This window comes from Ascidia mentula, chromosome 2 (assembly GCF_947561715.1).
Source record: "Ascidia mentula chromosome 2, kaAscMent1.1, whole genome shotgun sequence".
Lineage (NCBI taxonomy): Eukaryota > Metazoa > Chordata > Ascidiacea > Phlebobranchia > Ascidiidae > Ascidia > Ascidia mentula.
This window is the reverse complement of record NC_138567.1, coordinates 15,000,832-15,028,269: the sequence shown is the minus strand read 5'-3', so window position 1 is coordinate 15,028,269 and position 27,438 is coordinate 15,000,832. Positions and strand designations below refer to the sequence as shown.

Here is a 27,438-nt window from a genome sequence, read left to right as displayed (position 1 = left end):
TTTTGTGCAGAAATTATGTTTATGATTCCTTTTGTTTCTCCTGTTTGACTTATTTTGTGCTGTAGTGTCAGAAGCAATGCATGTATTTTGTCAAACAACTAGTATACGACTAACATGAAATTGACTTTTCATTGCACACTGATATTGTTTAGGTGCTCGCTGAGTTGAAAGAATACGCTCAAGAAGTTGATGTGGACTTTGTGAGAAAATCAGTACGTGCTATTGGCAGGTGTGCCATCAAAGTGGAGGTAAATAACATTGTCAATACATGTCAAAGAATTACACTGTTACACTTGCCAGCCTCTAGAATAATGATGCAAACTGGTTTTTGTAACAAATAGCTGATTGTTTCCTGCAGAACAACCAGTAGTTTCCTGTTGACATAATTGGAACAAATCAATAAGGCCTTGCTATTTCCAACCACTTTTGTAAAAATCAATAAAAGTCAATGTGAATCAGAGCACTTTTAAGATACACATCCCATACTATTCGCACTGTTACAATGAACAAAGTGATATTGAAAATAACTATGTATATAGTTGGCCATATCGTTTGATTCAATTTTGCTTAGACAGTGCACATATGTACAGGTGTGTAACATGACTTCCTTTTTCTGGTGTCTTGGCACTTTTCGAGATGGACAGTTTTTTTCACAAATAACTTGGATGCCATTAGGAATCTCCCTCTATTAGTTGTGTAACAGTAAACAATTCCGAAAATGCATTCAGTGTATTGCCTGCATTGCAATAAGCAACATTTATTGTAATGTTTTGTATTTCTTTTCTCCATGAACTGTATTTTTATATTTAATTTGTAGCAATCAGCTGAGCGATGTGTTAGCACTCTGCTTGATCTCATCCAAACTAAAGTTAACTACGTTGTGCAAGAAGCCATCGTCGTTATAAAAGATATATTCAGAAAATATCCCAACAAGTAAGTTGTCTTAAACATAATTTAAAAAATATTTTGTTTGTGATCATTTTTATCTGTTTATACCATTTCAAGCACCTTGTATCCAAGATATAAATGTGTAGAATAGGCTGAAATATGTAAATAAACCATTTTGATGTAGATCGTTTTTAAATGAACTAAGCTATTCTGGCAGGCTGGCGATCAATTACCATATTATGTATTTTTTTCTGTAAAGCTAAAAACATCAGTAAAAATAGACTGATCTGTACTAAAAGTTTTATATCAGAAAAACATGTTTCGCCTAAAATGACATCATCAATTTTTTTACACTTGCTTTTCTTGAAACATGAAAAAAAACTTGTTGTGTTGTTTGTATGTATGTTTCAGTTGTGTTTAGCATTCCTAACAAAACGACAAATGTCTGTGAGTCCTACTTTACAAAATGTATTGTGTGTAGATATGAAAGCATCATTGCCAATCTTTGTGAGAACCTGGATACACTGGATGAGCCGGAGGCTCGTGCTTCAATGATTTGGATCATCGGTGAATATGCAGAGAGAATTGACAATGCTGATGAACTTCTTGAATCTTTTCTGGAAGGATTTCATGATGAAAATACACAGGTTACTTGCAACTCTTGTCGTGTTTTATTGCTTCAACTTAACACCAACACTACCACCTAACAATGACAAATTTTTTGAAAAAAAACACATATTGACAGCATTTGAGGATACTTTGTTTTTTGTGAGCAACAGGTAGTGACATGCACTTGATTTATATTTTTATATTATAGTTATTTTTGTGTTGGAATTTCATACATATATGTTTTGCCTCAGGTTCAACTGCAACTTTTGACTGCAATCGTGAAACTGTTCTTGAAAAAACCCACAGAAACTCAAGAACTTGTACAATCTGTTCTTAGTCTTGCAACACAAGTAAGTCATCACAAAAACATTGTTTGTGTCAATTGCAAACAACACATGTTGTTTTGAAGTTAATATAATATACATATAAAATGTTATATAATAACTAAGTATTTAATGTCAATGGTGTTTAAAGCACACAAATATCTACACATCTGTAATTGTATTTCATAATGTGCTTTTTTCAAGTCTCTCAATTTAAATTTTCTATTTTTTAGGACAGCGACAATCCTGATCTTCGTGACAGAGGATACATTTACTGGAGGTTGTTGTCTACAGATCCTGCTGCAGCTAAAGTAAGCAGTGTTAACAATATATTAAACAAACCTTCGAACAAGTTTGCATTGTTGAACACATAAGAAATGTTCATATTATTATGCTTGTTGTTGGAATTTTAATTCCAGTGTTACAAAAACTTAAATAGGTAATGTGCACCCTGGTATTGTGAACTTCAATATAAAACATAAACAATGGAATGCTGCAATAACTTAGTTGTAATATGGGGTTATTAATAACTTGCGTCATGGTGATTTCTAAAACAGTAAGTAAGTTTTTTTATACTTTTTTATGAAAACCTTCACCCTGGACCATAAAACTATAACTGTTATATATACTTCTATGATAATAGTCATTGTCAGTCTAAGGGCCAAATACAATTTGTATGAATTTAAGTTGTGTGTCAGGTAATAGATTTTTTTACCACTCACCCAACAGGATGTGGTATTGGCTGAGAAACCACTTATATCGGAGGAAACAGATTTGATTGAACCAACTTTGCTGGATGAGTTGATTTGTCACATCGCATCACTGGCCTCCGTCTACCACAAGCCACCAAGTTCGTTCATAGAAGGAGATAGAGCTGCTGCAGCAATGAGAAAATCTCTGCACTCAAAACCAGCTGGTTCCCAGTAAGTTGGCTTTGTTTGTTCGCTTGAAACACATTGGGTTGCAGAATATGCATGACAGAATTCAATTCATATATGACATTAAGCACAACCAACCACAACTTAATTATTTCATGATTTCAAATGCAGATGAATCATGACTTTTTCCATACTGGGTTAAAAATTGTGATCTATAATGAATGAAAGGTGTTGAAAACATCTCAGCAAGATATTTCCATCAAAAAAAAATTCATTGCACATCTAATGATATGTGTTACAGCATAGATAGATAAGGGAGGGGGGTTGTTTAATTGTAGTTTCAGCTTACTATGTCTAGGATGGCCCTGAGGAAGATGTGTCATCCAAAATTGTGCAATTTCATGTATATATCTGTGAAGGGGTATCTACGTAATTCTTTGAATATGACTGTTGACACTTCCCCTCATGATGGGTTTTAACTTGTCCACACGAGGGTGATAAAGAGCCAATTGTGTTTTTAGATCTCCAGAAAGTGGTGCAGAGGAAACTACAGCGAGTCCAACCCAAGCCCCAACTCCACAGGTATTGTTCAAAACAAGTTTGTTTGTTTAGCTTTAAATGCAATTTTTCTTCCTCGAATAAATATGAACATTATGTACATTTTACACACCTGATTGTTTGAAGTTAACAATAATATATATTGTCCCATTTTTAGGTTATTCCTGCTCAGGACACCCTTGTTACCGATCTCCTTGGTTTAGACATTGGCTCCAGCATTGTCCAGGCACCAGCCATGCCTGTAAATCCTGTTGTTGATCCAATAGGAGGCCTCGATTTTCTGGTATAAATTGAATTGAAACATCTTGCAAAAATTATTAGGAAAAACAGTTATGATTACGCAAATTTTGTATATGTATAATTTAAAAATAGGTTTAGTAAGTAAGTAGGAAGTGAATATTTGTTTCCAGTTTTAGTAATCATTGCTTACTTTTTGTAAAGGCACACAAGTAACCACTGTGTGTGATTATACTTTCAATTATCTGAGATTCTTCTCGGTTGTGGAGACTGAAATCATTCCTTCGACGGGCTTAATTTAAAAACTCTGCATTTGTATCATGCTGGACTTCATTTATGTATTGTTTCTCTATGCTCAGCTCGGAACCACTCCATCTGCTGCTCCCATGCAACAACAAATGGCCGCCCCTGCAGGACCCCCTGCCGATTCCCTGCTTGGGTTGGATTTCAACCCATCTCCTGGCTCATACATGTCACAAAAAGAGGTTAGTGGCAATAATGGTAAAATATATTAAGATTCTAATATAATGGACATGTCGAGTTCCACCTTGTATACTTTGTGGCACAACCATAGAAACGTATATTTGCAGACTTTGTGTTTTGACATTTAAACATTTAACTGTTGAACATGGATTCCTTGTTTTGAATTGTAGCATTTCTATTTAAAACTTGTCTTTAATTGTGGCCAGAAGTCATCCAACAACTCAATCTTTTAAGCTTTATCAAACAGTCATGTGAATTATAAATTGTGTGCAAAATGCATTTTTTTTGTATGCAAAATGCAAAAACTTTTTCTTTTTGGCAAAAATTACCAACAAAAGCATATATATATGTATATATATATATTACTCACAATAGCATACAGCATATCTTTAAGCTACTGTTGGGTAAGATATGTCAAAAGGAAAAAAAAAATGCATTTTGCACACAATTTATATTTTGATATTTTGACCCACTTTTTGATCCAATAGCATATATTTTTATGCTCTGTATATGCTATATATAAATATATATGCTATTGTGGCAACACTCCATACTGGCTAAAAATATTTAAATGTTGTTTTGTGATAACATTTGTAGGTAACCCTGGGTCGCAATAAATCAAATCACCATACCAAGTAAAACATATATAAATCCGTTAATTAAAGTTTCCTGCATTGTTCCGACGATCGAAACATTTAAATTAAAAATCATTTCTCCTGTCTGCAAAGGCTTTGTTGCGTCACAACTAAAGCTTAATGCCGACGGGGAGGAAACGACCTCTCGAAAATTCAAATATTTTTGTTTATAAACCTGCTACCTTTTAATGTCGAAACATTTAAATTAAACAGCGATTTCCTCGGTAGGAAAAATGAAACGATTACTCAAATCTCAGGTAAATTCCTCTCTTTAAAAGGGTAGGAATTTCTTTGAGCATGTTTCGTTTTAATTGTTTTTCTATTAACATATAAGAAAAAAAACACCATTCCCGCATTTAAATTAAACACCCGAAAAAAAAACTTTCTTTCAGGTTTCCACATCTTATTCGGCGAAAATTCGATAACTATCACAAAAATACTTTTCGATTTTATTCGTAAACACCAAAATGTAAGTTTTTGTGTATGAGGTATAACCTTCTGTAGTAAACATAAAGCTCCGTAAATTCAGAAGAAGACTTAGCAGGAATTTCCAAGTAACTTCCGCGTATCGAATTCGCCATAAAGATTACGTCGAAAGCAAACAAAGTTCAAAGAATTAAACAATAAACAAAAGTATTGGAATTGGACTAGTTTTAAACCCTGGTTGTCAGACAAGGGTACTAAATTACATTAAAAAGCTGCCCAACTCTATTTCGATGTTTTTGACTTATATATTGGCATAAGTTTTTTAAGTTTGAATAAAGGTTTTATCGCGATATCGAACAGCGAAAAAAACAAACAGGAAATCACGATTTTTGTGAACATGACGTCACGAAGTGAATTAGTTTGCGCCGAGGGCTGGCAGCGATTCTACGCGCGTTGCCAAAACAATCGGAACACAATGTCCAGTGTGACGACACAATGTTTCAGCGTAAAGATGGAAATCAGCCGAAAAGGAAATTCCCTTCAAAACACGGCATTCATTCGACCACGATTTTATGATTTCCGGTGCTTTTTCGGGTTAAAACTTGTTGATGTTGTCCATATTCGGGCTCGGTAGCGATGGCGTAAACGTAAATGTTTAAAACACATCTTTTGTGCGATCGCATGTTGATTTTTATCTTCCTTTTGTGTTGATACCACCAACAATATCTCTTTGGTGTGGCTTCACTACCGACCAATCTTGAAGCATTGACGCTTGCCGTTGGTATTTTTTTGAAAAAAATGTAATAAAACTATTTCCCCGCAAACTTCGCTACAATCAAGATGTTTGTTAAGTTGTAATGCAACCTTAACTCTTCCGAAATTTTCATGACTTTTTCGAAAACGTAAATCGTAAAAGCAAACGAAAATGCAACTTAAATCACCAAAGCGCGTAACAAAAATCGAGTTTTAAAATTGTTTAATTACCTTACAAATCATATGTGTTTGTTTGATTACAACCATAACTGGACTCTGACATTACAAGACCTGATAGAATTGATTTCACGCGAATTTAACCTACTATGTATGTGACGTCTTGTAATCAAAATAAAACTATTCTAATTCTGAAAGACTGTGCTCTTGCAATCTGTTTCCAACACAATATCCTAAAAAAATCTGCCATAATTAATAAAAAAAAAACAAGTCATATCAACAAAGTTTTACAGTGTAATTCGCCGTTAGCACAATGTCCGCTTAATCCCCGCCGAGAATCCGGAAAGTTTATGTCGTGTCCAACTCAAGCATAACACGTTATTACCAAGCGATTTATTTCTCCGTACCGGCAACACAATGAGCTATTTTTACACCTGATTATCGCCCAGTTGTAATTTTAATCACTCCACGACCTGTTACAACCAAATGTAACGACCCTTGTTAGTAAAATTGCGCCTCCAGTATGTGAAAATGACCAGTACTGGCTATCAAACCTGTCTTATAAATTGAATGATTGAGTGGGATTTTGGATGCCAAACTGCCCAAAACAAGCATGTGAAGTATGTGCACAATTTGATTCGAACTCTTCCAAATTTTTTAAAAGTTTGCAAATATGGGTACAGATAATTTTTTATTGATGTTCATTGGCATTTTGCAGTCACTTTTGCAAAGTTGAACCATTGTATACCATAGTAACTAAATTTGTACCTAAAATACAATGTTTATTTACTTTTATGGGCAGTAACATAATACAACAATTTGAAACTAATCCCATGTCACAACTTATTATGCTGGCGTTGACTGGATGGTTCAAAAACACATACTTTGTTGCAAAAAACAACAGCAAATTTGATATATTTTTATATTGTGTTTAGATGTGGTTGAATGCAGCTGCAGCGAAAGGTTTAGAACTGATGGGAACTTTCCAAAGAAGACAAAAGGAACCTTTCATTGTCCTCACATTTATCAACAGAGCAATGCAACCAATGACTGATTTTGCGATCCAGTTCAACAAGAACAGGTTTGAGTTAAACACATATTTGATATACAGAAACTGGCGTATAGAGGTTATTTGTTTGTTGTCTAATGTTTGTTTTGTATTATGGAAACACCTAGGTCTATATTTTTACACTCTGAGAAACATGTCTCAGAATTTTTTCTTTGATGAAAGCTTATTTTAAAAATTTTGGGTTCCTGTACCTTTAAACCTTTAAAAGTCTTGAACATTTGTTTATCTTTTTTCTTTTTGAAAATTGTTTAGTTGAAAGAACATATTTGCTATTCAAGTTGCAAAGGTCAGGCATTACTGTTGAAAATTGACTTGGCAAACAAACGATTGTAACAGCTTTTAGAACAGAAATCCATCAGATAAAAACAGAAACTTTTTAAACAAAAGTGCTTCGCTTTGTTATCAGATACACAGAAAGCATGTTGCATTTGTTGTGGTTTCCACCTGGGAGCTTTAAAAAATGTTGCCCAACAGGTATTCTTGTTATTCCTGATTGTTTGTGGTGTAGATAACATTGTGAACCGATCACCAACACTTGGTGCCAGTTCACAACAGTGCACTTATGTGGTAAAACTCGCGGTTGACCTTTGCATTGTATTGATTTTGTTTCACGGTGAAAAACCTGAGTCCTGAACTGAAAATGCAGCAGCCATAGTCCGATGTTGATTGAGTGCCTGCATAGCTTCTTAATTAGTGCTTTGGTTTGAATTCTGAGAAATCATAGGAGTACGAACTGCAACAAAATCTCAACTTAATTGTTGTAAAAAAAATTTTGACCACTTGTTGTCTGTTATTAATGTTGGCTGAGATATGTTTTATGTTTTGATGACAGTCATTATCTTACATTACTCATAAAAAAAACATTACACAAAACCCTTTGCATGACATATCTGTCTACTTTGTTTACCACCTTCTGCTGCTCAAGAGAATGTTTCATTTTGTTTGTTTAGGAAACTTTTCTAAGTCTTAATTTGATCTCTTGCCACATCCTCTCCGCAGCAAAACAAGTAACAACTAAATATTTAAAAGGATCAGACAAAAGAAATTTTTCCAATTTTTTTAGTTGTTTAGAGAATAATTGACTGCCTTTCTCAACCACATGTATTAATTTGTACATCAAGCGGATTTTTCAAAATCAAAGAAATTTTATTTCACACAAACTTCTAGGGTGTATTCACAAACCAATGTACAAAAAAGTAAAATATATAATGTGCAAATGAACTGGATAACAGCATATACTTTACAGTTTAGTTGGAGGTAATACAACACAATGTACATAAACTTTACATCGTAAACCATTTTTCAACAATAAACATGTTCCATCTGTTTCTTTTCCATTTCTTAGAAATTTCCATCATTTTAATTGAAAACCCAACTGGACATGGTATAATAAAATGTTTGAATAAATAGTGTCGTCTCTTATAACAACTGAACAGCTCGTAGAACCTTGACATGTGTACATTGCGTAACTTTCATGAAGATGCAAGCCCATGCACAGTTTCCAACTGAAATGAAAAAATCACAGTTTAACCAAAACCTACGTGGACGAAAATATCCCCAACTGATAAAAGTGTTTGTGTGCATTGAAAGATTTTTCCTAACAAAATTTTAATGAGACCTTTTAGGTCGAAACAGTGGCCATCTGTCTGCAGCTTATACACAAAATTTTTACTGTTTAAAAATATTTGTTCATGTGGATTTTCGAAGCCTGGGGATTAGTTTGTGAGAAAGTTTTTCAAATAAATATTCATACAAGAAACTTACATTCCCAGCATAGCTTAGGTGTATAGCAAAACCCAACAAGTTCAGTGTCACGAGGACAGTCACAGAATCTTCTGTATCGTACAAGTTTGCATCCAGGTGTTTGTTGTCGTCGATTTCCCCCACTTTTTAACAAGGGCACATTGTTCTGTAATAACAGTTATTATTGTTACAATGTTTCTGTTTAAAATCTGGAGATTTTGAACTTTTAAATGGGAGCAAAAAATATTTTTGGGTCCTATTTCTTGAAATTTTTTTGTTTCAAAGTTAGTTTGCTGAAAAGCAATCCATCTTAATTTATTAGTAAATTTGTAAAATAAATTATTAGTAAATTTTTCAGTTTAATATTTGCAATTATCTGACAAAACTACAAAACTAAAATTAGGGAAATTGTTTTCGTTTGAACCTCCATGAGATATTCTTGTTCCAACATCCTTTCGAAAGCTGGGCATGGTACGTCACACAATTCTGCTGGCATGTTTCGCGCATGCAAACCACAAAGCTGTTGAATCTAAACCAACATAACGATGCCTTGTTAATATGTTTGTATTGGTATTTTAATGATAAAATTTCGAATTTTTTTTATTGGTTGGTTTTGTTGTTGTTCAAATATTTTTGAAAAGAAATAATATAACTTTCTTACTTGAATACATTCCACTTCATTCCCAGCCATAGCTGAAATTTAGGAAGAAATGTTACAACTTCTAAAATTATAGGCTTTGTTTGTTATGTCAAAACAGCATTATTAGTAACTACCATACATTTTTCTGTGGATTCACTGATATATTCCAAAGCAAGGGCTGTTTTTCAAAAAAAGTTTATAATTATTTCAACAAAGTACTGTAATTACCGTAGTATGTGGCATAGAAGGAGTTGTGGCGCGTGTCACAAGTGGACAGCTCGTTGCAAGTGAATTCAATGATAAACGTTTGAGATTGATTTCGTAGCAATGCTTCAGCAGCAAACACTTCAAATTTGGTGTCTTCAGTAATACTGCCAATTTCTTCATTTGTGTGAGCATCCCAAAGCTAAACAAACACAGTTTTACCAGTTGGATTCATTACAAGAAGAGGTATTTTTTGCCATTAGTTTAATGTCCTAAGACTTACTCTCAGGTTTGTTTGGTCGGCAACTATGACATCGCGGAATGTGAAGTAAAACCTTTTTCTGTCTCCAAGTAGCTGTGGTGCAACTATCCAACACTTGGTGGGGTTGTTTGGATCCTCGATTTGTGATGGGTATTGCATGTTGTTGCCATGGGCAACCTTGCATCCAGCTGGAAACCAAATTAAACAAAGAGGTTAAGAAAGTTTCATCAATCGGATATTATGATGTACAAAAAGGACACAGGTTTTTACCGTAATATTGTAGACTGAACTTTGCTGAGCTTTCTTCACTGATGGAAACAAATATAACCATCTGTCGAATGTTCTCAAGGATTATTTCAAAGTTGCCCAATTTACCGGAGTACTGCTTAAGTTCGATTTGTCCAAAAATGGAAATAGTTTGAATTGTCACAGGGGTTGTCGGTAATGTCTCAAAATTCTGAAAAAAGAATTAGTCCAGTTTATTGAGTGGTCCTGTAAATTTGTTTGTTTGTTTAAGCAAATTTATAGTCAGTGTTTTGATGTGTTAAGTTACAGTGCTGGGTTGTGCACTGTATTATAAAATATTGTGTAGTTTAATGATTTTATGGCTGGAACTTCCGATTAATTTCTTCATTCCCCGAATTTGTGACACGGGTTTCCCATTTTAATTGGAAAATAATGGGTATGAACCCAGTCATGACTTCCACAAATTGCGTAATTACAATTTAGCAAAAGGTCGATTTAAATTCCGCCACATGTTTGTACTTGAATGAGAGAAAGGTCAATCAAGCAATCTCACTTCTAATTTTGGATTGTCTGCACTTTGCTGTGTCATAATTCCAAGTTACTTTGGATCGAAAATTTGTCATAATTACCTTAAAGACAAGCAAAATGTTTCTTCCACCGCCTTCATTTGAAATTTCCCAAGTGCGTTGCCTGAATAGCACTCTCTCCAGTGGTGTGATAGTCTTTTCTGAGTGCTCAATGAGATCACGTTGTTGCTGGCATATGTTGTTGGGAGAACAAGCTGTAATGTGAAGAGGATAATAGCTACAAAGCCATTTGATTCGTAAATTAGTAAATAAACACTTTCGCTTTATTATCTGGATCACTTTCAGTTTCAGTTACCTTCAGTTTGCATTTTTTTTTCTTTTCTGCACCAAACAAGCATTTTCAACCAAAGCTGTTCAAACACTTGTGTGCTTTTAAGCTTTCGTTGTGTATATTGTTACAGCCCTCAGTGGCCTTTGTTTTAATCGATGAAATTTGTCCAAAAATTGTCTCACAACCAAATAGGGCCTTTTAAATGTGATTTTGTCTCAGTTTAATAAGATAAAAAAAACATCGAAATTAGGATGTTTTGGGGTAAAATGCTCATGTGATCTCAAGAATCAATTCTAACAAACCTGCCAATAGTTGCTGATTATTTTTTTTAAACAAAATAAATTTGATCTTACCACAATCTGTTAACGTTGCAAGAGCAATGGTGGCAATAAATTGCAAAATCATCATTGTAGTTCCAGATATGAAGTTTTCCAATGAAATTGGTCAAAATATAGCAACTATTCAAACCAAGTAGGATTTTTGTGAACTAAACATATAAAAATTAATATAGTTACTTTGAAAAAAAATACCAAATACTCTTCTATTATATCCATGCTAAAGCAAGCTCACCTTGTAGCTTTGCTTCGATAACTAAAACTTCATTTAAAGCCTTGGTCTGTGGGAGGGGATTTATATAATCGTCACCACATTAATTGTGGAATGTAGCGATCTTTTTTCACCGGCAAAATTTCCTTTCACCATTCTTACGAATCCATCCTTGCCCCAGGCCTTTGTCTTTTCTGACAGGGAACAATTACGATGCTAACTGGAAGTCTGTTTCTGATCTGAAGCTGGCAAAGTTATGTGCAAATGTTATTGTCATTTTCACACTATAAAGCTAGCTTATCATAAATGTAACTTTGTTGACTGAAACTTTTGTCAGAAATTTTTTAGCAAAAAATTTGCTCTCAATAAACATAATTTTAAATAAATCTCAACTTATATAACATGTCATTAATCTGTGATAAAATTTTCATATTAAATATTATTTTTTAATTCATATTTTTGATTTCATTTTTTCTTTTGTTCTTCCTTATTGAATTCAAACCATGATGTCATTTAATTTTATAATGTTTTCTAACAACTTTGCCTGCAGGTAGAACTTTTTCTGGGACAAAAACAGTTTTTATGTGACTAACTTCAGTGAGAGCATTTATGATGTCACTTTTACATTATCATAAGTCTGTGTCACAGACATTTAGTGATTATCGGTGTCATATTGCAGGTTATTGGGCATGACCGCACTTATGAAAATGATATTGCCACTGACATCATGCAAAACTTGTCTTTGAAAATTCAGCTTTTCGTTGTGTATTAGTTGGCTAATTTTCGTCTGATTTAAGCTCTGGTATACGGTCCTTGAAACAACCACACAAAATGTAACAAGCGATTTACAATATTTCACTCAAATAAGAACAATAACAAAAATAGTATACAAAGCAACCAGACAAGGTCTGATGTTAAAAACAGTTGTGTGTTTTCTTAAAGCACGTAGACAGTTCCCCCACTTATAGTTGTTCACAGTTCAAATGCTTTCCCGCTCATCATTGTATCTCCCCTCATAATTTTGTACAGTAAATAAACAAGGAATGTTTGTGTTTTGGTTGTGATTCAACCGACTATAGGAGCTGAAGCACGCTGATAACTGTCATCCGACTGCAGAAAGACATTTTGGCGAATATGCAGGCATAACTGCACCCACCCTCTGTCAAAAACAAAACAGATGTAAATTATTTTGAAAAATAATTTTTTTAAATCTTCAATGGAAAGCTTTTTTACAATATTGTGAATAAATTTCCTTAAATCAATCATAAATAGCTTTGTTATCCTACTCTTTGTTGCCATCATTTGGTTATTCTTGTGCATATTATAAGACCTCTAGGTGGCAGTGTTAACTTCTGTTATATGGTGTTGTTGGAACAAGGTTTATTTGGTGAATTATGAGCAAAGTCCTTAAAGTTCTTAAAAAGTTTACAAAAGCAGTCAAAGATATAGATTTGTTTTGTTGTCAGTGCAAATGACTTACGCTCAAAACATTTGGTTTCCTGGAGACAGAAGTCTCTATGATCAACTGTGTCGCGATCACACTTGCATGCAGATCTTACATAAGGGCACTGGTTAAAGAACCCCCCAAATCTTGGCCCAGCTGTTGGGATATCACTCTATAAATGGTAAAGTTAAGTTTAAGCTTTTATCTCTTACTTAACAATAATTCTTCGTAGTTAATTATAGTTTTTCTAAGGTTAAGTTAAAGATCAAAAGATCTTTTCCAATTTCAACTAAGTAGCTGGGGAAATGCATTCATTACTCTTATTCATTTGAATAAACATATTAATATTCAAACTGCTTGAAAAAATTGCAAAATTTACATTGTCACAACATGGGAACAAAACTCACATCCATGCTATATTCTTCTAGCAGCATATTATCAAACGTTCCACATTGTTCTTTGCACCTGATGAAACTTGGAGTGTCACTCGTTGTTTCTTCACATTTTCTCTTTCTCTAAAAATGTTTAAAAAAATTATACTTTAGCTGAAGTAAAATATTTAAAATGTGCATTGAAAACGGTTATTATAGCATTACAAAGTGTTAAATAAATTTGTAACAGAAATAGTTTTTTGTCCATTTTTTCTCACCTCAATGCAATCTATATCATCACCAGTCATTGCTGCAACAAAAAATACATATATTTAAATGTCACCTAATTTAATGACATTTCAAAAATAAGATTGAAATATGCATCAGAAAATGTATCTTTGTGCCATTCTAGAGTGGAGTCGGTTGTTTTATAAATCTAGAAGTTTTTTTGTTGTGTAACATAAGCGTTGATTGCAGTTTGTAAATTCAAAATTATTTTCTTTAATTCTTTTTGACTTACTGTAAAACGTCAGCATGAATTGGGATCCTTGGGTCATTGTCGAGTCACTTTGTTTTGTGATTTCTATTATGATTGACATGGTTGCATTGCTCTCTATTGCAAATGTGTCGTAAGTCTTTGAGCTTTCATAAAATCCCATTACTTGCAGTGTGTGCACATCCCAGATCTGCAGGAAACATTAAAACTATTCACAAAAATAGTCATGTTAATTTAGCAAATATTTGTTTTCGGATTTATCAAGTTGGATGATTGCAGCAGTAATACAAGTGCCTTTTTTAATTTTAAAACTTGTTTGACTTAAAAATTGGCATGGCAAGACATGTACATTGTGTTTAGTGTATGACTCTGGTGTCATCACCAGGTTACTGCAATTGGATGAATTCTACCACATGGTGGCAGTCTTGATCTGTGAAACCCTATGATAAAATGTTCCTAAGTTCTTCCCTCAAATAAAATCTAAATTTAGTCAAGTCATTGTGACCATTTACAAAGAAGTAAATTTACCATAAACTCTTCTCCCTTTGCCAGGATCAGGTCTCTTATGGTAAAATAAACTCGTTTCCGTTCTACTGAGTTTATCATAGGTTGTTGAATAAACCAGCAATTATAGTTGTCCTTTGATCGGAAGTTGCCACTTGTGTATTTCACCTGGCTTTGTAGGCTTGTCAGGATGCCACAGCCCGCTGTGTTGATGATAATTGATGTTTAGGGCGACAAAAATACACAGCATACAAAACTCCTTTTTAAGGAAAATGTGACATGTTAACCGCTTCAACTTGCACAACAGAAATTAAAGTTATCTCTTTAAGATGTGTAAGTTAAATACCCATCGAGAAACAATTTTTATAGTTGAATGAAGGTAACAACAACATGGACTTTGAACACATGTAAAAAATTTAACATCTCACCCATAAAGTTTTGGAAAGTTTGAAACACTTTTTAATAAAAATAAATCTTTAATAAGTACTTACTGTAGTAATCAAGTTTAAAGTTTGGTGTCCGTGGTGCATTGATTGGAACATAGACAATTATTCCAATTGAATCTTCACACAGAACCTCGAAGTTGCCCAGATCCCCATAGAAATATTGTGTTGTTTTTGCTGTCCTACTGTGATATGTGATCACCACGACTGCAGAGAATCCAGATGTTGTAAAATTCTACAAATAAAAATAAATCATTTTTGTGGAGTTCAAATCTTGGACATCCAATTGATTTGGATTTTGAAACTGTTTACTATTATTCACAATGGATGATATTCATATTTACATGACAAGAGTCACTTGGTAAACTTGCCAGTAGAACAAAGTTGTAAGTGTTTCTGTCTTGTTATAACTCCAGGGCAAGGTAAAAGTTATCTGGTGTTGTTGGCAAGGTCATGATAGTACAAGTTTACGGATAATGTGTTTTGGTCGACATACATTATGTAAGATCTTGCATGAGCCTAATTGGATTTTACCACTTGAAATGACTCATTTCAATTCATATTGGCAAGCAATTATCCCTAATAAGTGAACAAATTATATTGTTGTGAAACTTATTTGCTGGCAAAGCTTATGCTCTGTTATAAATAGCATTTAAATCCAAATGTGTCAAACGTTTTATAGCAATCCAAATGTTTTTAACATGTTGACTACTTTTGAAGCAACTTAGGGTGCCCTTTTATTTTTTTTAAAAAGCATAGTTTATTGTTATATGTTTTTTTTGAATGGTATTTGCCATAAAGGTGGCATTTTGGTCTAAAATGCAGTTTGCTGTTAACACCATAATCAGATTATCTGTTTGTTGTGGTGGATGTTATCTGACAGTTGAAAACCAATCTGTATTTGACTTAAGGTTTGGTCAATGTTGTATCTATACACACAATTTGAATAATTTCCAAGACATGGGCGTAACCAGATAATTTGCACGTTTGTCAATTGGACAAATTATTGGGAACAAATTCTTGTTGTAAAATTTAACAATAAATGTTGAATTAATCAACACTTTTTAGATGAAAAATTTTCAAAATTATTTGATGGATATAGTAGTCGTGTATCAGATAAACATCACATTTTTGTTGATTATCATGCAGCTTTTGCAGTTTTAGTATAACATTATCGCACACAAAAAAACCTTTCAAGGTCAATTTCAGGTATGCGCAGTGCTTCACCCATTTACAGGTGTGGCCTATGTAAGGTGATATCAGACATCGAAAAAATTTTGTCGGCACATCAATGCAAATCAGTGGCTGTAAGAAATCGCTATGATATGTTAACAGCTATTGTAATAGCCACCTTGTCCCAATAACTCTGTGTAATTTTTTCATGAATTCTATTACTTTGACCGTCCATAGTGAGTTTTTTGTGTCAGATTTCCTCAAAAGTTTTTGCTATAATTTGATAAAAATCTTTAAATTTCTGCAAATGTTCTCTTTGTAATTATATTTGACCATTGGAACAGAAAATAAGTTTGAAGCCTTTTACTTTTTTTATTGGATGTAGTTTCAAAGAAATGTCAAAAAATTCTGCAATTTTTCTTTATTGGCTCAAATAGTCATACTGTTTTAGATTCATTTTAGTGACTCCATCATTTCACAATATAAGAACTATTGCAAATTATATAAATTGTTGCTTGAATCGAGGTACTTGTGACCTCAGCTAATTGCCAGTTTTTTCTATGGTCGGTTTTCCACATCAGACCACCCATTGAAGTAAGTGATAATTATCGCAGTTGTTTCACACATGTACTGTGGGTGTGTTTCGTCACAAGGTCATTAATTGCCATTGTTGCCTTCCGCAAAGATGTTTACACTTGTTTGCGGTTTATTTTGTCGGTGTGAGTTTAAGTGGAATAACTTTTAATTGAACGTTCATTAAACACTGGATGGCACTCCTTTGGGTTTTTACGCAACTATTTTGGTGTTTCCCAAATTTTGTATGTTTCCTGTAAAAAATTATAAATTTAATATCAAAAAGGAAACCAGGTGGAACTAAAATATTATTTGTCCGAAACTTTCACATTTATTTAGAGTAGATAAAGAAACAACATCTACTTATTGCCACATTGTGTTTCAAAAATGTAACTTCCTGCTCACCTTAAATGCAAGCAAAGCATTTGTTGCAACTGGTGAAGGTCTGATGTACCAAGCACGCCCTTTATTGAAGTACTTTTCGGCTGGGGAAATATCGTTGTCCGACTGCAATATTCTGTCCCGGTCATTTGTACAAATTGTGTTCGGCAAACAAACTGCAAAAAATAAAAAAATACTATTTTAAATATAAGTTATATAAAATCTATGCAAATCATGTCAAACCTAAAAATATTGTCGTTAATTGCTGTTGTAAACCAGATAAAACTGGTCAATCACATATTGTATTTCAAGTCCAATGTATTAATGTTAAACTTTCTTACCTGCACTGCAATATGATAATCCCAAACTGAAGAACAGCAGAACAAATCCAACCTTTTGCATTCTGTTGCTTAAGTATTGTAAACTGGATCCACAAACTATATTTTGTCTGTTTAAAAATCCAACCAACAATCAAGAAATTGACTATTTAATTGTGACTCTTGGTTTTGTGAGCATGGTGTTTTTAATTGAAGTTATGTTGACATAGCGTGACTGGTTAATTGCAATTCCCCATTCGTGAGAGACAGTTTATTATCCCATGATTACATTGCCTTCCTGCAACAACCTTTGGTCAAGCAAACCTGGCATGTTTGTGCTATTTTTAGCTCACTTTATGATGCACTGACATCACCCAAAACATGCAGAGACATAAAATTTGAATGCAACTCCACTATAATTCCTGTCGTCCTCATTAAATATATTATAATTCCATGCAAATTGCTCAGTTCAATGGGTGAGGTTTTGTCTTGCTGACCTCCTAGCACGTGTATGATCACTTATCAATCGTGAGAACCACTCGTAATTATCAGGATTATCCTGCGCTTTCTAAACATACTGCGTCATATCTGAGTGTTGTCCAGTGCGAGTCACATATTTTGGCATTCCCAAAACAATCTTTATTTGTGTGTTTATATTTGACCATGGCTAATTAATTGCCTGACATTTGCTTGGAATCTTCACCTTTCCAGATACTCCCTGCTGTTTACTTTTAAAAATTTTATGCTAATTTTTAATTATAAAACATGTTGCATTTGTTTCATGCTTTTGGCATTTATGAAATAAATTCTGGCAATAAGGCCAAATTGTTTCACTGTTTCACCTCATCTTCTATCTACTGCACTATGCTGCAACTTGTTAAAATCTTACATTTACATATTTCTAAAAATCCTTACAAATTTTATAGCAGTTCTTCTTTGCAGAGATAACTCAATATATTGTAGCATTCATTTTGTCGGCTAATTAAACCTCTGTACGAAAGCAAACTTTAATATTGAAACTTTTTTTGCACACGAGTTAACTTTTTTCCCCACATCAACAGTTTGTTACTGCGGTGGCAAATGCCTGCAGGCCTCTGACACTCATATAGTGTAATTATTTGCCTGTGATTCACCACATTGTAAGTGTTACCATGCGTAGGAAGGGTGAAAAATCAACGTAATTGTTTTCTTTACACATTTTACCACTTCTCAACTGTTTAAGAAACTGGTGAGTAATAGTTATAAAGTGTTTAAATACACCAGACAGGAAACCCAAAGTCATCCTTGTTTAAATTTCGCAATCAGCCAATGGCCCAAAAAATAGGCTTCATTATACAAAAAAATGTCTAACTTTGCACATTCTTCGCAAAAATTGATCGAACTTTGTTTCCAGGCAAACCATTAATAGTGAAAGGCATGCAAAATTTATAATTTGTTTGTGCATGTTTAAAATAGATGCTTAATTTTTAGACAAAAATATTTTTAAATGAAAAATCTGTTTTAATGAAACAAATTATAATGTTTTGACAATTTTCAGTACTAAGATTTGATATTGACCATGGTCAACACAAAACTACACTGTAGCCCCTTTTGTTATATTTCCATATGCCTACATATTTTTAATCATGTTTCTTGCTGAAATGAATTGGAGACTGGTGGCTTTCACTTCAAAAAACTATTGCAGATTTAGGGCATGTCAGTTCATTCCATGTACACTTACTACCACAATTTTGGGACCACCAAGACCGCTCACCTTTGGTGTCTGCGATAAATCACTGTCAAACATTATTCATTGTCTGTAACGTAGGTTTGATGAGTTACCGCAAGCGTGGCTTGCACCATCCATGTGCAACCTTTAATCCTTCCAAACAAGTTTTGGAAGTGCTTTATCTGGGAGTGCCAGGCACATTTAATTGATGTTTGTTAAATTCTGCTTTGAATAATTTTTTGCCAGAAAATTGCGCATATTCTATTGATCACACAATCTGTTTTTTTACACATGTTGAACTTCAGTTTGTTGACAATATTTTTGTTTGTTTGAAATCCTTGCAGCTGAAACTACTTTAGTCAGATTTGCCAGATCTGTTTTGCTTTAACCGAACTTTATTTCATTCAAATAAAAAAAAAGCAAATAATAATGACAAAAAAGAGAAAGGCATTTCCAAGACCCGAAAAAGCACTTTTTGTAATTTTAGCAGAGAAACAATTGTATATGAATATTCCTACATTACAGTGTTTATATGGAGTTTTTAATATCTCTATGTTTTTATTTTCCTTTGAATTATAAAATCCAGGTTTCAGTTCCCGTCCTTTTTGGCGCATTCCTCTTGTCCATATCTGAGAACTCTGATATTTGTGTTTTCATCAAAGAAGTTCAACTGTTCTCATCACCACAGCTTTAAAGCAGAAAGCCATCTTGGCAAATATGCAGTGCCTGATACATGCGCCCTCTGCAAGTATTAGATGTTTATTATTTAAAAAACATCATATTCTCAGTTAGAAATTTGTCATTGAAGCAACCCAAGGTTTTCACGAAGCACACTAAAATTATATCAACTGTTTAAATTCATTTTTATTGCAAAAATGCTTCATTTTAGTGTTTTCAGCTTCACACAGAAACTTTCAATAAGGTTATCGATCGACAGGGTAGCGTGGTTCACAGATCTGATGTAGTTATTATTACTCTTTTTAACTGAAAGTGATAGATAAAAATGTGCAATAATTTTTAAACAAATGACTTTAATGTAAAATAAATAATTACCCATCATGCAGTTGGCCGCACAAAATCTTTCTTTCGCCATAAGATGTGGAGGACAAACGCAAACACGAAATAAACAGAGGTTGCGGAATCCGTACATCCTTCCTCCCACACTTTCATCCCCTGAGGCTTCCCCATGATCACTTGCCTAAAAGTTTTTAATTTTGATATAACTTGGGTGCAAAAAACTGCACCAGTCTGATATTTTCCCTTTGTATTTAATTTGACAACCCCAGGGTCTTTTGCGGTTTGTCTTACATTTGATAGCCCTGGGGATTGTATTATCAGCCTTTAAGGATTGTAAAGGGATTTGGGGAGATGTCGATATAGGTTTTAAATGTAGCAATTTAACTTTGATGTGAATCAGGTGTGTTATCTGACAATAATTCTGAAAAAAATTAAGAATGATTTGCTTTTCTTGGCACAAAGTGACTTGTGAGCCATTGGTCAAAACAAGATCAGGAGTTACATTTAAAGATATTTATAGCACTTACCATAATAATTAAGCATTTAAACTTGCACATAAATGTACTTACTGGTAGTTGTGGAGGTGGTGGCCTGGATCTTAGTTGTTGCAGGGAAAGAAACATTTCCTTTGTTACCATGTTTTCGTATGCTACGCAAGTTTGGTTGCAACTTGCTGGATCTTGCTTTTGTCTTTCACATTCTGACTGGTTCTGGAAGATAATTTAAAATTTTCCATTAGGTATCACATATTCACTAGTGCAATTTATTTAGTCCAACTTTTGCAAATTGGTTTAATACCTACCATAAAACTAAACTTTTGTACCACATGCAACTAAAAGTTAAGATGTGAATATTTTTAATATCCAAATTATTTTGTTTTTGTTTTTAAATTGTTTTGAACTGTTTGTAATGAAAAACTGTTTTGATTACAAATCAAATAAAAGCAGTTACCTCTTTGCATTCAACATCTTGTTTGTTCATTGCTGAAAATATAAGACTCATTAAAAGTGTGCAAAGTGTGGATTTAATGTTTTTAGTGTGGAAAAACTTACTGTAATAAGATAGCTGGAAGCTTGATTCTCCTTGACCAGTTGCTTTAATAAGCAGGGCTTGGTTTGTGGTAATGTCATGAGTTACATGATCTGTTGAGCTGTCAATTGTTATAGCAGGTTCTGTTGTGTATAATGTAGAAACCTAAAGGTAAGGAGATCAGTTTTACGACTCCTTAAAGTTTTTTTTAATTCTTAAAATAATAATATTTTTATATGAGTTTGAATTGGACAGCTCATTTGTGGTTTATTCAGGAAATTCTATTTCATTTAAAAGGCATCATCAGTTTCTGCAGCTTATTCAAATAGATTTTATTTTTATATACATTTTACTTCAATAATAAACTATTTATCCACGAAATTAAATTGCTGCACTGCCTGAAAACCCATTTTTGCAAGATGAAAAGCATGTATACTTTTCTCACCTGAATAATCTGCCCTTCTAATGTAACACTTCTCCAGCTTAAGTAGACTTTTTCAGTGTTGGGGTTTGGTTCTATTATCCAGCAAGAATTTGTTGTATTCTTTAGAGATTTGTTAAAAAATTTTGTCTCCTCAGAAATCACTGCACATCCAACTGTTAAAACAAAGCTGTGATGTTATAAGAGGTTCATTTATCTTCAACTAGCCAAACATCTCTTGTGTTTTTTTCATGAATTGCTTTATTGAAAAATTCTTCTTTTTACCGTGATATGACAAAAGAAACTTTGCTTTTTGTGTATAATGAGTTGATGACTGGATGTAAAGCACAGTAGAGGGTGTTGTTTCCAGTGAAGTAAAAACTTGCTTGGTTGAATTTTTTTGTTGCAAGTAAACTGCTGAACTTCTGATGTCAGCAACCTGGAAAAAAAGTGTAGGCTACAGAATCCAATTGGAATCTTAAATGTTTTTAGGATCAGGCTAATTTGTTACTTTTCTATAAATTTTTGATTATGTTTGTACAATGTAATACTGTGGTAGAATCATTTTTGTTGCAAATTTTGTATATATACTGAGTATAAAAAGACTGGCCCATATTGTTATTAACACTGTCATGTTAAAGATATATGTATATATATATATTTTTTATGCTGCTCATATTACTATTAAGTTGTCCATATGTTGATACTTACGGACACATCCTGATTCAAATTGTGTTGCAACAAACTAATGTGCGTTGTTGTAGTTGACTGTGGAGCTTTAACAATCCAGCAAGTTGGTGAATTAACTGCAACACTGGTCGAATTAATCACAAAATTGTCTGGATTGATAATTTTGCATCCAGCTATAAAAGATCATAAGAAAGTTGTATTATTGTTGTGGGTTGATCACCCATGAGCACTTACCATAATAACTAAGGACAAACCTAGGAATCATCAGGATGTACAATCGTATCTGTGCATACAAATGAATAGCACTAACATCTTTATAATAGAGGTTAAAATCTCCACGATTTCCACCATAAACTTCTCTTTGCCCAGGAATGCTTTTGCGATATGGAATAATCACAATAGGAGACAATGCGACAAAATCCTGGAAAATAGTTCAAAATTATTTCGAATATTTGAACTCAACTTTTGTACTTGTAATTCTAAATGAAAGTAGGGTCAAAACTTCAATGTAACAAATATTTGTAGCACACCAAAACTTTTAAGACATTACGTAGTTCAACTTTTCCAGCATATAACTGTTGAAATTTGCCTAAATTTAAGACATTGTACCACTGAACTAATTGCGACACATTTGGATAAGTGAGTTGTGTCCCCTCAATACAAAATTTCAAGTAGATTTCTGACTAGTTGTTGAAAATACCTCTATTGAAATGGTTGTTTTGTATCACCTACCTTAAATGACAACATAACATCCCCATTCCCGTTTGGAAGTTCTATTCTCCATATCCTGCCTACCATAAGTTGTTTTTCAAATTGGGTGATTGTTTCAGGTACTTGTCTAATTGTATCTGTTGCTCGTGTGCATGTGTTGTAGGGTTCACAATCTGTAACACACAAATGATCTTTCATTACACAAAACCCACTTTATGAAGTTCTATAGAAAGGTTATTCTGATTGAAATAGGTTGTCACAACATTTTATTTTCTATGTACACTAGTAGTAGTTTTAAATACCTCCTTTTGTTTGGTGAAACATGCTAATCACAACACAAATTGTGGATAGAATTAAAAATGCCATTTTACTACAATATAAATAAATTATCAACTAATAAACTCTGCAATGAAAAGAATGTTGCAATTAATTCTTCTACATATTTTTAATTTATGTATATAAACATATATGGCACTTCTAAACTGCAAACAAACCCCTGTCATATTCATTCCTCTGGAAAACATGCAGATATTGCAGACTATATTTCTGACTCATCACAAATAACTGCAGAGTCAGCTGAATACTGGCCAAGGTTTGATCAGCGTCTCCTTTTTAAACAGATTCATTCACAACCAATTATATCAAAAAAATGTTTGCATCACTTGCACAAAAGCTAAACTTTGCTAAATTTATCATTTGTTTGCCCTCAAGGTATCATCATGTTCTCATTATCACGACCTGTGATCTATGACGTATGGCGCTTGTCTGAGTGTCGTCACTGTTTAAGTAGATTGCCTTTTCTCAGACTTCACCCATTTCTCAATATCAAAAGATTGGACAGGGCAGTCTCCAGTGATTGACCCCAGTGAAATCATTTCTACAAATAGAACTAATGAAACCCGCTTTACACAGATGGCCACTGTTTCGACCTAAAAGGTCTCATCCACCTTGTTTTCTCCGTAAGGTTGCACCTAGTTTGGTGCCCAACGGATGACGGTGATTGTATAGTCACCACAAAGTGGAAGTCTTTGCTTGGCCGTTTGGTCGGCAAAGTCGTCTGATAATCACGACAGCTGCACTGATGAGACCTTTTAGGTCAAAACAGTGGCCATCTGTCTGTAGCTTGTACACAATTCATATTGTTGACTCCACATTGCGTATGAAACCCACTTTAAATATAAATGATGATGAAATGAAAACATCTCATTGTTGTTGACAACAATTTTCAACAAGGTGTCTATGCTGTGTAATATATTGTTTTGCATGCCAGTATCACCACATTCCAATAGGCTGGGTAATGGGCAATTGCACTTAAACATATTATAACGAACAATCAAAACTTTTTTTTTCCAATAAAATTAAATGTTAAGTACAGTTTGCTTGTATGTTTTTATGCCAATATTCTTTCCAATGTGAGAGACGAAAACCCCTGTTTAAACTCTCATTGGATAATGTAACTTACTTTCAACTACTAAATTTTTCACAGCTAAAACCTCTTAAAAATTACACCAAACAACTTGACATAAACCTGACAACAAGGACAATAATCTTTCACATTTGCACCCTTTAAATACTGCAAGCTTGTGTTTTTATGAAATAAAGTGATGACTCATTGAATTTTACTGCCCTGGGCAATATTGGAGCTACCAAGCACAGCCGGTGCTATTTCCATCATGTTTTTTGAGGTTTCACGCAACACAAATTCCTTTTTATTTATTCACAAGTGGAACAAGCAAATATTCACATAAAAGTATTTGTTTTCAATGTTGCACTGGGAAAGTATTTGTTGGTTTCTTACGCACATGAGTTTTTTTTTATCATCATTTATGCAATTGAACATGTGAACTAATTGAACTTTATGAGATTAAATCAATGATATAGAAAAAGAAAAAAAATGGAGAAAATGTACAAGCGGAGGAAAGCGTTTTACGCTTCATTAACTTATTTCGCTATGAATGCTTTCATGAAATTGAGTTTTTTACAGAATACCTGCCAATAAAATGTACATGTCGAGTTTGAATGCACATATCACAGCTGCAGTGTTGCCTGGATAAAAATTGCCTTCACACAGTGGACGGTCTTGGCATAGATGCACACACGAATGCAACCATCTGCTGTAAAAACATAGATAAAACTACCACATGTTGTTGGTTATTCCTTTTTTTCAATGGTTTGCAACGTATTATCAATACAGTATAACATTTTCACTTTTAAAGTTTTTTTAAAGACCTAATAGTTGTTCTTTGAAAATTATCCAAAAAAGTTTTCTGTTATGAAATTTTGTCTATAACCATTGTTTAGTTCTAAAAAAAGATTTAAACATTTTACTGCAAGTGACTGACTTGTCTGTAACGTAGTTAGTTTTATTACCGTGCACACACTTTACTTTAGTCCTGCAAAACTGTTCATAATCTGTGCTCCTAGGGCAATAGCAGTATCGTCTGTCAAGCAGGCAGTACTTGGCACTCAGGTTGAGATTTGTGAGAAAGCCTTGAAGCCCCTGATGTTGTGATTGGCTGGGCAACAGTCTTGGAATTTCTGAACCTGACTGACCAGAAGACCAATTTTCCCTCACCACTACTGGCAGTGTTGCATCCTTAAACAGTCGAATAAATTTATGATGTTTTTTGTGTTGATATCTGGTATTTAAATTGTCCAAATTTATCTAAAAATCAGGTTCAGTGTTGGCTGGCAAACAAAACTCTTGAAGTCGTTTGTTATAAGATATATAGATTATGTGATATACATGTATATATATATATATTTATATATATATATTGATTTTCTCAAGGGATCTTTGTTGGCAAGCGGGACAAAATTGTTTTTAAATTTACTTTCTGACCTGAATCTTGTATTCATTTTGCATCATCTCATCATAGGCTTTGCATTTTTCACAAGTTAACTGAGGAAGAAAAAGTTGTTCCCTCTCACATGAAGAAGTTCTCTGCCAATGACAATTCATTTTTTAGTATGTTCTATATAGTATTGTAAAAATTTTAAATAAGTGCATGGTTTAGTTTATTTCTATTGTTGTATAAAAAAAAACAAAGATTCACTACTATCATATGTTTTTCTCTGATGAAACACAAAAAGAAACATCTGCAAAACATTAATTTATATTCTTCTATGCTCTGACCTCATGGCAAGCAACATCAGATGATGACATCACTGCATAAAAAAAGTCATTTTTATTTGCACTGACAAACACACATTCAGTTTGACTTACTGTAATATGAAAAGTCTATTTGGCTGTTCCTTATAGAATTAATGGTAATCATGATGGACATTGTAGTCTGAGTTTCAAGAACTATTGTTTTAGATTCTTCAAACCCTGTCTGAATAGTTGTAAGGTGTCTTGAGCTGTGAGGGTCGTCTATCTAAAAAAAAAACATATTTGATCCAAAGACTTTTTTAACTATCCATTCTAACAAAATAAATTTTAATGTTTTCTGGACATAAATAAAAAAAAATTGACTGCACCTTTATTGTGTTTCCATTTAGCAAATTAAGATTTCTTAACTTGAGATAAATTCTTTTTAAATCTGGTATTGGTTGAATCACCCAACAGTAGGACCTTCCTGCAACTTGTGACACATCGCCAATCTTTTCATTCAAAATTGAACAAGAACCTGTCGCAAGTTAAACTTTGTGTTTGGTTGTTATTGAATCAAAAAACATTTATTGATTTTATTTATTTAAATCAGAACAATTGTTTGTAAAACACCAACCATAATAAGTAAGATGGAACATCACTAAAAAGTGGGTTGGAACAAATATTGCTACTCCATACACATTCTCCAGGTAAATTTCAAAGTTCCCCAAAATGCCATTGTAATTTTGTGGCTGCTTTACTGTGTTTGAGTACGGAATGATTGTCACATTGAAGTACAGGCATGTAAAGTTCTGTTAAACAAAGGATATAATGGAGTAATTTCTATGGTTATAAAATAGGTAAACAAAAAAGTTAACAAAATTTTGTTCTGTAGCTAAAATAATATATATATAATTTTTTCTGACTTCCAAAAAAAGTATCTACCAAAAAAAACACAAATTTGTTGCTCTTTTGTGTCAGAACTGTTATTCTACCTTAAAAACAAGGACAAGGTTTTTGTTTGTAGCCTGTATGTAAAATGTCTGACCAAATGGAGTCCCATTCTCAGAAGTGGAAATAGTGTCCACAGATATTGTATCTACTGGATTTCTGCACAACACTCCAGGCTGGCATTCTACAATAACAAAGGTTTATCCAAAAAGTTAAATTTGGCATTGATGAGTTTCGTAACACAAATAATATTTTGTGATAAACAAGTTTAGTGCAGATTTGTTCGTGCAGAAACTACAATGCAAACTTTTAAATAGACAACAGATTTATTTACCTGCGAGAAGCGTGTGTGGAAAAACAGCAATAAAAAAAGTTGCAAAAACTAACAAATTTTGCATTTTCTTGTCTTCCTCGAATTAATTATTTCAACATTTCAGCTTTTCCTGAATAAAAAATAGTGATTGACAACAAATCACCTCAAATGCAGTTCTCTGACTTTTGCAAAACTAACTTAAATCAGTGCCGGTGTCTTCTCTTATAATTCTAACCTAGCCCAGGTATGACTTAGTCTGCATTTTTAACT

At 33.4% G+C, this 27,438-nt stretch overlaps 5 protein-coding genes across 9 annotated transcripts in view; 1 reads left to right on the top strand and 4 right to left on the bottom strand.

Moving 5' to 3' along the window:
* The window catches only part of LOC145889688 (AP-1 complex subunit beta-1-like), a 36,103-nt gene that overhangs the window by 3,744 nt on the left and 4,921 nt on the right, over window positions 1-27,438 (top strand). The window contains exons 10-19 of the mRNA XM_082980687.1: window positions 153-248; window positions 818-933; window positions 1,370-1,535; window positions 1,749-1,847; window positions 2,054-2,131; window positions 2,550-2,743; window positions 3,220-3,280; window positions 3,414-3,539; window positions 3,853-3,978; window positions 6,903-7,048. Coding sequence (XP_082836813.1) covers window positions 153-248; window positions 818-933; window positions 1,370-1,535; window positions 1,749-1,847; window positions 2,054-2,131; window positions 2,550-2,743; window positions 3,220-3,280; window positions 3,414-3,539; window positions 3,853-3,978; window positions 6,903-7,048 — 1,208 coding nt within the window. The remainder of the gene's footprint in view (window positions 1-152; window positions 249-817; window positions 934-1,369; window positions 1,536-1,748; window positions 1,848-2,053; window positions 2,132-2,549; window positions 2,744-3,219; window positions 3,281-3,413; window positions 3,540-3,852; window positions 3,979-6,902; window positions 7,049-27,438) is intronic.
* LOC145888930 (uncharacterized) lies at window positions 8,456-12,187 on the bottom strand. Its single transcript, XM_082979800.1, has 11 exons — window positions 12,161-12,187; window positions 12,038-12,097; window positions 11,698-11,780; window positions 10,761-10,935; window positions 10,156-10,342; window positions 9,907-10,073; window positions 9,648-9,825; window positions 9,441-9,472; window positions 9,204-9,308; window positions 8,801-8,945; window positions 8,456-8,541 (listed from the first exon to the last, which is right to left on the bottom strand). The coding sequence occupies exons 1-11, from the start codon at window positions 12,185-12,187 to the stop codon at window positions 8,456-8,458; spliced, it is 1,245 nt and encodes a 414-aa protein (XP_082835926.1).
* On the bottom strand, window positions 12,470-17,384 carry LOC145889692 (uncharacterized). 2 transcript variants are annotated; one of them, XM_082980694.1, is made up of 9 exons: window positions 17,262-17,384; window positions 16,945-17,096; window positions 14,842-15,028; window positions 14,375-14,553; window positions 13,871-14,036; window positions 13,629-13,660; window positions 13,378-13,494; window positions 13,016-13,151; window positions 12,470-12,694 (listed from the first exon to the last, which is right to left on the bottom strand). In XM_082980694.1, exons 1-9 carry the CDS (start codon window positions 17,320-17,322, stop codon window positions 12,609-12,611), a joined length of 1,116 nt encoding a protein of 371 aa, XP_082836820.1. In that variant the 5' UTR covers window positions 17,323-17,384; the 3' UTR covers window positions 12,470-12,608. The 2 variants fall into 2 exon arrangements, with proteins under 2 accessions (XP_082836820.1, XP_082836819.1); XM_082980693.1 differs by having other exon boundaries at window positions 13,387-13,494.
* Window positions 19,332-23,218, bottom strand: LOC145889689 (uncharacterized). 3 transcript variants are annotated; one of them, XM_082980690.1, is made up of 10 exons: window positions 23,116-23,218; window positions 22,835-22,986; window positions 22,337-22,523; window positions 22,124-22,275; window positions 21,698-21,851; window positions 21,437-21,588; window positions 20,914-21,156; window positions 20,532-20,672; window positions 19,999-20,143; window positions 19,332-19,687 (listed from the first exon to the last, which is right to left on the bottom strand). In XM_082980690.1, the coding sequence occupies exons 1-10, from the start codon at window positions 23,177-23,179 to the stop codon at window positions 19,602-19,604; spliced, it is 1,476 nt and encodes a 491-aa protein (XP_082836816.1). In that variant the 5' UTR covers window positions 23,180-23,218; the 3' UTR covers window positions 19,332-19,601. The 3 variants fall into 3 exon arrangements, with proteins under 3 accessions (XP_082836816.1, XP_082836815.1, XP_082836814.1); XM_082980689.1 differs by lacking the exon at window positions 19,332-19,687 and having other exon boundaries at window positions 19,700-20,143; window positions 20,914-20,945; window positions 21,015-21,156; XM_082980688.1 differs by lacking the exon at window positions 19,332-19,687 and having other exon boundaries at window positions 19,700-20,143.
* Window positions 24,512-27,300, bottom strand: LOC145889690 (uncharacterized). Of its 2 annotated transcripts, none has more exons than XM_082980691.1 (9): window positions 27,190-27,300; window positions 26,900-27,039; window positions 26,542-26,716; window positions 26,294-26,442; window positions 26,040-26,190; window positions 25,950-25,981; window positions 25,656-25,757; window positions 25,184-25,409; window positions 24,512-24,927 (listed from the first exon to the last, which is right to left on the bottom strand). In XM_082980691.1, exons 1-9 carry the CDS (start codon window positions 27,251-27,253, stop codon window positions 24,842-24,844), a joined length of 1,125 nt encoding a protein of 374 aa, XP_082836817.1. In that variant the 5' UTR covers window positions 27,254-27,300; the 3' UTR covers window positions 24,512-24,841. The 2 variants fall into 2 exon arrangements, with proteins under 2 accessions (XP_082836817.1, XP_082836818.1); XM_082980692.1 differs by having other exon boundaries at window positions 24,512-24,924.

Excerpts from the sequence above, each read along its gene's own strand:
- LOC145888930 (XM_082979800.1), bottom strand. The coding sequence starts at position 12,187 with ATGTCTGTGACACAGACTTATGATAAT. Across the intron at positions 10,343-10,760 it reads ACATTTTGCTTGTCTTTAAG|AATTTTGAGACATTACCGAC; the intron begins GTAATTATGACA and ends TTCTTTTTTCAG. Across the intron at positions 8,946-9,203 it reads AACAAGAATATCTCATGGAG|AACAATGTGCCCTTGTTAAA; the intron begins GTTCAAACGAAA and ends CTGTTATTACAG.
- LOC145889692 (XM_082980694.1), bottom strand. The coding sequence starts at position 17,322 with ATGCAAAAGGTTGGATTTGTTCTGCTGTTCTTCAGTTTGGGATTATCA. Across the intron at positions 13,661-13,870 it reads ATTCATGCTGACGTTTTACA|CAATGACTGGTGATGATATA; the intron begins GTAAGTCAAAAA and ends TTTTTGTTGCAG. Across the intron at positions 13,495-13,628 it reads ATGATATAGATTGCATTGAG|AGAAAGAGAAAATGTGAAGA; the intron begins GTGAGAAAAAAT and ends AAACATTTTTAG.
- LOC145889690 (XM_082980691.1), bottom strand. The coding sequence starts at position 27,253 with ATGCAAAATTTGTTAGTTTTTGCAACTTTTTTTATTGCTGTTTTTCCA. Across the intron at positions 26,717-26,899 it reads ACCTTGTCCTTGTTTTTAAG|AACTTTACATGCCTGTACTT; the intron begins GTAGAATAACAG and ends TTTGTTTAACAG. Across the intron at positions 25,758-25,949 it reads CTGATGTTGCTTGCCATGAG|AGAACTTCTTCATGTGAGAG; the intron begins GTCAGAGCATAG and ends TGTCATTGGCAG.
- LOC145889689 (XM_082980688.1), bottom strand. The coding sequence starts at position 23,179 with ATGGCATTTTTAATTCTATCCACAATTTGTGTTGTGATTAGCATGTTT. Across the intron at positions 20,673-20,913 it reads AAGATGTTGAATGCAAAGAG|AACCAGTCAGAATGTGAAAG; the intron begins GTAACTGCTTTT and ends ATTATCTTCCAG. Across the intron at positions 20,144-20,531 it reads CACCACCTCCACAACTACCA|GCAAGTGATCATGGGGAAGC; the intron begins GTAAGTACATTT and ends AAAAACTTTTAG.